The 9,508-nt window shown below is 38.9% G+C and overlaps 1 protein-coding gene across 2 annotated transcripts; it reads right to left on the minus strand.

Moving 5' to 3' along the window:
* Positions 1-506: 506 nt before the first annotated feature.
* LOC119779919 lies at positions 507-6,884 on the minus strand. 2 transcript variants are annotated; one of them, XM_038279772.1, is made up of 3 exons: positions 6,816-6,884; positions 6,680-6,741; positions 507-3,237 (listed from the first exon to the last, which is right to left on the minus strand). In XM_038279772.1, the coding sequence occupies exon 3, from the start codon at positions 3,154-3,156 to the stop codon at positions 1,489-1,491; it is 1,668 nt and encodes a 555-aa protein (XP_038135700.1). In that variant the 5' UTR covers positions 3,157-3,237; positions 6,680-6,741; positions 6,816-6,884; the 3' UTR covers positions 507-1,488. The 2 variants fall into 2 exon arrangements, with proteins under 2 accessions (XP_038135700.1, XP_038135706.1); XM_038279778.1 differs by lacking the exons at positions 6,680-6,741; positions 6,816-6,884 and adding an exon at positions 6,546-6,597.
* Positions 6,885-9,508: the final 2,624 nt, after the last annotated feature.

Here is a 9,508-nt window from a genome sequence, read left to right on the forward strand (position 1 = left end):
TCTTGTGGAGGGGAACCACCACCCCAGTCTGCCAAAAATACAACTCCTTATTTGAAATTTAAAGGTCTTCTTTGTTAAGTTTGCAACTTTTCAAGTTTGGAATACCTTTTACCAAATGTGCCGAATCCAGCCAAGGCTATTTTACCTTAACATTTCCAAAGCTATTTACAGCCACCAATCAATCAAATTGTTTTTTTGGACTATGGCAGGAAGCCTGAGTACCCAGAGAGAACTCACACATACACAGGGAGAACATGAAAACTCTGTTCCAGAGAGCTATAAACACCCAGTTTAAAACAAAAAACATTTCTCGGTTATATGTCTTAAAGATGTTTATTTAACTGCTTAATTTTGTTCAGCCAATAAAAACTGAGCTGCTTCTATCATACAACAGGAGTTAAAAAAAGGGAATCATGTGACACAAAAACCCTTTTGTACATATTGCATCAATATATATATATATATATATATATATATATATATTTACAAATCAATATGAGGTTTAAACTAACTGATTGAATAGCAGAAATAGAATGAAAACAAAAATAAAACACCTCAATCAAGTAAGAAATCATCAACAAACACCAGGGGAAGATAAAGAAAAAAAAGACATAAATACATGAAACTTCACACTGAAATTCAAGAAATATTTTATAAGCTGCTTCTCCGTATAATTGATAAAAATACCATAGATCCTTTGATCATATAGCACCTTGATAGAACATCATAACAGTGTAAATGAAAGGCTAGCCAGAAAAAAGAAATGGAGTTATAAAAAAGTGATCTATGCAAACAATTAAGAGGAAGCCAGTTAGGATTAAATTTATGAGTTTCCTATTGAACAGAGAAACAGAAAGATGACAGAATATCTAAAAGCCAGTGACTACAAGTAGAGCAAGCAGGAATGCTCAGAAAGTAGGTTATTTAGTTTCTTGTTCCTGTTCGAGGTTCCTGTCATTAGCTCTAATACTGTTGGATGGAAGAAGAGATCAAATTCTCCAGAACAGACCTATAGAAGATATGCAGCATCTTACTGCAAATGATGAAGGACCTAAGTTTCCTTAGAAGGTACAGTCTAGTCTGCTCTGTCCCTACTTCTCAGCTTCTTGTCCATCTTTAAATCACACAATGACTACAGTGTCATCTGAGTATTTCTGCAGATGACAGGAATCTGTCTGGTACTGGAAGTCAGAGAGTACAGAGTAGAAAGGAATGGAGACAGTACCGTCCCCTGTGGTGCTGCTGTGCTGCTAAAAATAGTTTAATGCAAAGATAAGTTTTAAGCATTCAGTCAGAGACATTTTGCATATTGTTATTTAAAACAGATTTCTTTGTTGAAATTATTTCTGGCTTCATAAAATGTGTTTATACAACACTGAGGTTGGAAGATTAAATACAGGATTTCAATGCTGTTTTCAGACAGAATAATTAACAAAGTTATCCAAGCTGTAGTTGGACTCTACTGGCTGTACTGGCGTGTTTGTTGAATTAAGACGTCACGTCAAGCGACACTTGTTGAAGAAGACGTTTTTCTCCTTTCTCCACTTTAGCCATGAACTCTGCTTTATCCTTCATTTTCATCAGTGAATCGACCCGTTGCTTCCAGCCTGGTTTGGCCTCCTGTTTCTCTCCTTCAATGAGCATCTCAATGTACTCTGGAGTGGAGAGAGGATTGGGCTTCAGGGCTATCTCTTTCAGTCTGTTCAGACACGTTGCTGACTTTTCAATCAAGTTTTCTACTTCTTTCTGCATGAGATTGTATTCAGCCTTTAGTTCCGACAGCAGACCTTCAACAGTCATCTTCTCTCCAGTGGCTTTGTTGTAGTTTTCCAACATCTCTTTTACTGTCTGTGTTTCGAAATCATCAACTAATTTCCAGATGTACTCTTCATACAAATGTTGTGTGTAGTGGCATTTCATTGGACACGTGGTACATTTTTCACTCCTGTCCATCACAAAACATCGTTTTCTGTCAGACTTCATCGTACAAGGAGAATGACAGGTGACATTACAGTTCCCACAGTTGGTGCTGCAGTTCCCAGAACCAGAGATATCAACCTTTTTATATCTTTTCACGGGTATGGTTACCTCAAAGTTTTGATTCCTACTTATGTCTGCTTCGTGGTCTTTAATTTTGTGTCTTGTCTCCCTGATCATCTCCATTTTGGCCAAACCAAGGTTAACCTGAACCTGCAGATTCTCAACTGAAATCTCCAGCTCTTTTCTTTCTATCAGGACCTCATTTGTCAGAATCAAACTTTTGGTTTCTATCTGATTCAGAGCAGCAAAAAACCTTTTCATGCTTTTCGTTCCCATGTTCCAAAACATCTGATTAAAGTTTTCTTCATCATCCTCACTTTGAGCATCTGCTTCAGAGGTTGTATTGTTAGCAAACAGAGCAGAGTTGTTGAACTTGAAGTGAACAGGCAGGCCATCTTTACTTTTGGGACACGGGACGCCTGATTCTGTTATACCAGATAGAACTGGTGGCTTCTGACCATCTGCAAAGGTCACTAGGACCCTGATGTTTTCTGCTACATCTTTACCAAAGATTGACAGGATGGAGTCAAAGACGTATTTCTGTGTTGATGTGAGACGGGCTAAAGCCGCCTGAGCTACAAAACACACGGCATTAATTTCACTGACGCCATCCTTATCAGAAAAGAGGTTATGCAGCTGCTCTGTGATCTCCCTGTCTCTGTCTATGCCTCTGGTGTCTCCAAAGCCTGGTGTGTCTATAATGGTCAGAGAGAAGGGAACCTCAAATCCCTCCCTGTGGTTTAGTTTGTACACAACCACCTCAGATGTCTGACTGTGAGCTTGGGATTTCGTGTCATCTTCATCCACCAACTTAAACCGATATGAGTCTTCCCATTTCACACCTAGAATGTGATTGATCATCCCATTGATGAGGGTGGACTTCCCAGCACCCGTGGCTCCAAGGACCAGGATGGTACGACTTTGCTTTATGCCACCAACTTTGCTGAGTTCTCCAAAACTGAAGAACTTGCACCCATTTATTTTGACTTCCTGCTCTTTCAGAGGAATGCTATAAACTTGCATTTGTCCAGCATGTTCTATTAATTTGCTCTCAGATTTTAGTTCATCAGAAAGCCTTTTTGGGCTCTCGGGCTTTCCAGAATAAATGTCGTTCATGGTGGGCTGCAGATAAAGTTTCAAGAAGAAGACAATACGGAAACAGGTTTTTCAGTGTGGGGCTGTTTTCCACAGCCAATACTGCAAGAAGAACCAGAGAGAGACAATTAAAACTCTAACAGTTCAATACATACATGCATATAAATGTAGTGCTACAAACATTCTTAAAGTAGACAGTCATAAAGCAATGCTACTTTTTCTAACATGGCATAATAATTTTTAAAGTAGTAGGGAAGTGGCTGTTCCGTTGCATTTCCGAATTCTCCTGAGTGGTGCCCGAGTTTACGCGAGTGAATAAAGTGAATGAGATTGGTCATTTATGAAGGGGCTGGATTGTCGTGGCGGAAAGTTCGCAAGTAAGTTTGGTTTTGGCTGGTGTCTCGGAAGCATCTTGCTAACCAGTTAGCAACTTAGTGCTAGTAGGTTCCCAGTGGGAAATTCCATTGGGACCAAGTAGCACTAAATTGGTGACTTAGAAACGACACTGTCAAGGAACGCTATGGACAGCGGAAACATGCAAGAGGAGAAGAGTTTTGTGTCGGAGGTTGTGGATGAGTCTCCTAAGTCATACATTTTTTATTTAGAGGTGGAAAGCGGGGACAAAGTCTTGGAAGAGGCTGAAGCTTCGTAGCCAATGGCGTAGTTATCGGTAAGCAGAGACTGCAGTTGCTTAGGGGCCCCGTCACTGAAACCTAGTTGGACCCCTACGCAATTGTGGACTACGACGTCTCTTTGCAGATGTAATGGTGTGAAAAATTCCTCTTAAACCCACCTGATACTAAAGTGACTGACCGCACCGGACCTTATTTATACCCCAACACATGGCAGGTTTCAACATGATGGTGAGCAGTTTAGACACGACACCAATAGCAAAACAGACAGTGGTATTTTTAATTACTATATTAATAACTGTGGATAGTTCATTAGACGGTTGGTAAAAAAATACACTCATATAATATGTTTCAAACTGCAATAAAGATCTTAAAGGAATAGTACACCCAAAACATGATTAGCCTTCATTTTCTACTCACCCCCATGCTGAACAACACTCTGGAGTACTTTTTTGATATCTCAAATGCATCTGGAGATCTGGGAGGCTTCTTGCTGTCTGCTGACATTCAAATAATGGAGGTCTATGGTGCCCGAGGCAGAAAGGTCCATAAAAGTCCACAAAAAACGTGTCAATATTCCTCCATATTGCTCGTCCAATGTATTCCAAGTGTCCTGAGTGGGTAGCATCCATAATTTACTCGACACAAAGTCATTTAGAATGTTTTTAGAGCATAAACAGTAGTGTATAGGATTTCCTAAAAGCGCGTTCACGAGTCTACGGAGACCGCGGCAGACCAAACCAGATGAAAGTGCGCATTCAGCTCGGCAAAGAACTCATGCTCTTCCTCAACACTGAAGTCCTCAGACATTTTTCTTTCGTTGTTTCTTTCTTTGCACAGGTAAACAGCACATTTCTTCTTCTACGCTTGCATTTTCGGCAGAGCAGACGCTGAATGCGCACTTTCATCTGGTTTGGTCTGCCGCGGTTTCCGTAGACTCGTGAAAGCGCTTTTAGGAAATCCTATACACTACTGTTTATGCTCTAAAAACATTCTAAATGACTTTGTTTTGAGTAAATTATGGACGCTACCCGCTCAGGACACTTGGAATACATTGGACGAGCAGTACGGAGGAATATTGACACGTTTTTTGTGGACTTTTATGGACCTTTCTGCCTCGGGCACCATAGACCTCCATTATTTGAATGTCAGCAGACAGCAAGAAGCCTCCCAGATCTACAGATGCATTTGAGATATCAAAAAAGTACTCCAGAGTGTTGTTCAGCATGGGGGTGAGTAGAAAATGAAGGCTAATCATGTTTTGGGTGTAGTATTCCTTTAAAAGAGCGATGTATTTGAGTATTTTATTTTTACAATACTACTTGGAATTATGGGTAATCCAGAGCGTAGATTAAAACCATAACCGTTACGTACAATGTGTTAGCGACAATGGATACCAAAATGAGGTACTTAAGCGGATTCCGGAAAAGAAAAAGCATAGAAGAGCTGCTGGAAGAACGGAAAATACTTCCCAAGATAAACACGTTCTTACAAAGAACCAAAGAGAGAGAGAGGAGGACGTTGCTGCTGCTGCAGTGAGTAAAGATTGTTACCAGGTGATGAATGGAGGGGGTGTAGGTTAGGAGGTGAGCTATGAAACTCAAGGTAGTCTGATAAGACTAATTTTACAGCAGAATATACTAAAGTATATCCATGTCTAGTGAAGGTGAAGAATGATGAAATGATGAAGTGTGTATGTATGGGGCACATTTTGGGTCGGCTGTCTATGGCAGCGGCGAAGGCGACAGTGGCGGCAGGGGGTGTTGTACTTCATATGGGTCCCACCCAGATAATTTTGCTTACGGGCCTATTGTTGTGTCGTTAGGCCATTTGCTTACAGCTATACATGTTTGAGCCCTTGCCTCGCAATGCTGCCAGTTCTGTTAGCTCTATGCCTGACACAGATGTCCATACCTGTGAACACTGGGACAGAACTCAATGGGAAAGGAAATTATTCTTATTTCTTATTTCAACCGTTGCGTATATTATCTGCCACATATGAATCAAGAGCTATGACCAATTAATTGACAGATGACCATTGATATATGATTGGCCGAATTTAGGTGTACAGGCTGATGTATAACTAACTGGCCTGCATAAGATAACAAAAAAACCCCACAGATGTTAAGACAGGTTTTTTTTTTTTTTTTTTTAAATTTTGTAACTTTTCGGACAAAAAAAAAATCTGATAAAGAGTACATTGATATACATCTTTAAGCCAGAATGATATGACATTTAAATATGACTTCCCTACGACTTTAAGAGGTATTCTGGTTATTCCTCCAGTTTTTATTGGGACAAGAATCTTTTGAATGACATAATATGAACAGTTTCAAATAAAAACAATCAGTTAAGACTTCCAGGTAAGGGCAAACCCTTTCATTTCTTATGTCAATGCACTCAGTTTTCTGTATTTTTTCCAGGATAGTCTAAATAAATATTGTCTGGACTTATCAAGACACCTGGTAAGGTACAGTATTTTCATGGTGGAGAAATATAGCATTAAAGCATTCAAATCTGCCAAAACAAATGACCAGTTACAGTCTTAATGAGATCACATAAGTGTTACTCTTCAAATACCTCAATCTGTTTTTTGGGACGTTTTATGAAACAAAATAGCAGATATAATTATAAATTTGAGCTGTTGGACCTAGCAATTAACTGAAAATAAAATACTATTTAAGCATGGTTTAAACCTTTCCAAATGATTACAGTGACTGTCTCATTGTAAAGGACAGGGGAAAAAATCTCAGCAGCTTGTTAGCAGCTTTGTTTTAACTTAGAGTTTAAGTAAGAGTATCAAGGCTGGTTGAGTGGCATTACACAGGACATATTTAGGGAAGAAAATGGACAACTGTGCACATGTTTTCACAATGCTGATAAAGGGAAAATGAAGATAAACTGGTACAAACCTTTTCCTGGCGCAGCTTAGTCCGTTAGTTTAATTTCTCTTTTTTGGCTCTGGATAAGTTCTCTAAAAACATTAGTGGAGACGTGATTCAACAAGAGAAATAAATCAAATATGTTCAACACAGTAAAGATACCTACCACTCAGATTGCTGTGCAACAGAAAGTGAGGAGTTCAAATAGAGCTTGCAGAACATGCCTTCATTTTATATACATACGTATATGGAGAAGGGTCCATATATGGAAAAAGGGTTAAATAGTAATGAGACCAAGTTGGAGATTGCACCAGATTAAAACTTTCACTATGGGGCAACTTAACTGGGTCCATGGACTCTGGAATATCATACAGCGTTGAGATTGCCCACAATTAGTGAACAATCAACTTGTACAGTAAGGGCTTTTTGCATGTTTTATTACCACATGAACTGTAAGCTAGTAGTAATTATGTTAAAAAGGCATAAAAAACCTGTAGCACTACTAAGAACTCATGAAATCTATAGAAAGATTTTCATTGAAATTACTTTTTAGAACATTGATTCATTGGTGTCTTACATTAATTAATAAAAACTGCTACTCTAATACACATTCAGCTATTTTTTATATCTATGAAAATGCTCTGCTTTAAATTTACTGCATGCTTGCACTATCTGCTCAGGCAAAGGTTCAGCCTGTGAATACAAACAACATTGATTCAGACAGGAAGTTCTGGACTTTTGTAGAAATTTTATAGAATTATAATTGAACAGGAAAATTCAATTCAATTAAGTTTATTTATATAGCGCCAATTCACAGCACATGTCATCTCAATGCACTTTACAGTTCAACCAGATCATGCAGTCAAATTAATTCAGTTTCTATCTAAGGAAAACCAGTTAATTGCATTGACTCATTGACTCGAAAGCAATCCCTCACACTAAGCATGCATGTAGTGACAGTGGAGAGGGAAAATTCCCTTTTAACAGGAAGAAACCTCCAGCAGAACCAGGCTCAGTGTGAGCGGCCATCTGCCGAGGCCGACTGGGGTTCAAGGAGACAGAAGCAGAGACACAAAAAGCAGCTGTAAAAGGCGGCCCCATCCAGGAAACACACAGCCAGGCAGACGAGCTCCGAGCCAGCTCCCATGTCAGAGGATGAAGAGAGCACATCCAGTTAGTCACAGTCAGAGAAACAGGACTACACTGGAAAACAGGCCGATCTCCAACATCTATAAACAAGGGTGTTGATGGCAGCAGCACAGCTGATATTTCTCTTGGAAATCTAAACTAATTGTTGTTGATTGCAATGTGTCTAGTAGCTCCTATTGATTTTGCAAGTAAAGTAAGGCTTACCGCACCGTGACGTCACTGCCGGAAGATGTCAGGAGTGAGATGTCACTATATTTGGGCAAAATATGATTGCAACGAAAATTATTGTCTTTATTTTTTTTACTAATTAAAGCTGAATTTATTAAATCACTGGGTATATATTAGTTTTAGGTATGGATAATGACCCATTGATTATTCCTTGCTGACCGAACGTTCCCTTTAAAGTAATTAGGATTAAAAGTAATCAGAAAAGAAACTGAAAACACAAGAATAGGGTGAAGCTCTCAGGATGTACAAAATGCCTCAGCAAATGTGTTTTTAAGAAGAGTCTTAAACTCTGAAAGAGGCTGACATCCAAGGTGAGATTGGGGACAATAAGGAGCTGGTACCGTACATTTAGCTAACTTCCCATGCAGAGGCCACAGAGCAGGCTGTACAGCCAAACAAGCAGGATCTTTTTCTGAGAATCCACATTACAGCAACTATCATGGAGGAAATGCAAGCTGCTCTCTGTGGCAGCCTGTTTGTTCCTTCATCCCAGGGATGCTTTCATGCTCTCAGAGAGATATTTTGGCACTGCTGGCCTCTTCCCTGAGGTATGCAAACCTAGTGTCCCTAAAGAGTTGATGGCTGCTTCACTTCATTAGCCAGCACATGTTCTTCTCCACCTGCGGCCAAAAACAAACTGGTGAAATTTATTGCAAACACAAACAGGTGTGAATAAGTTGTAGTTTTTCTCTCATAGCTGTGTAGTTTGGCCAAGACACCAATTTTTCACTTCCTGCTACCTTAAGATGCTCCGGTTTTTGCAATTTTAAAAGATTGTATAGTTTTTCTGAATTTCCCCACCCTGGCACAATGAATTACATTTCCAAGATCTCTGTACTTTGATTAATCTACTATAACAGAAACTATCAGAACAACATAAATGTTTAAATGAATCAGGGTGTGATTACTAAGTGCTGAGTGGGTGCCTTATCTGTTATCAGCAGTGACTGTAAAGCCTTTAAAGTAAACCTCATTCTGCAAGTTAAGCATTTTATAAGCATCACATATTATAAAATCACCACAATAATGCTATAAAAATAACTGCAAACTCATATCTGTGACCCAAAAAGTTTACTTTATTTTCACTGATTCTTTTTATCTCAGTATGTCTTTGCTGTTTTTTACTTTTTTATATGCTTTGCTCTTTGCAATGTTATGCTTATTTTTCATTAGTTTTATGCTGCCTACTCAATGAAATCTGCCATATATCCTCTGCTAGACAAAAGACTTTTGTGATATTAATATTTAAGGAAAGCGTTTTGGCCAAATCCATCCAGGCGAAGGCAGAATTTACAAAGAAAAAGTATTTTGTCTCTTAGTGTTAGTTAGTACATTTTAAATTTATCCAGACCATCATTTTGGTCCATATTTTACTAAGTTTATAACAGACATCCATCATTTATTGTAATAATAATGAAAGATTACTGGTAGGTTGTTGTTCAGATCCTCCTGATGGTCACACCATTTCTGGGAAATGGTCTG

This window comes from Cyprinodon tularosa, unplaced genomic scaffold, assembly GCF_016077235.1.
Source record: "Cyprinodon tularosa strain WSP-4 unplaced genomic scaffold, ASM1607723v1 ctg102, whole genome shotgun sequence".
In the NCBI taxonomy this organism is placed as follows: Eukaryota; Metazoa; Chordata; class Actinopteri; order Cyprinodontiformes; family Cyprinodontidae; genus Cyprinodon; species Cyprinodon tularosa.

Excerpts from the sequence above, each read along its gene's own strand:
- LOC119779919 (XM_038279772.1), bottom strand. The coding sequence starts at position 3,156 with ATGAACGACATTTATTCTGGAAAGCCCGAGAGCCCAAAAAGGCTTTCT.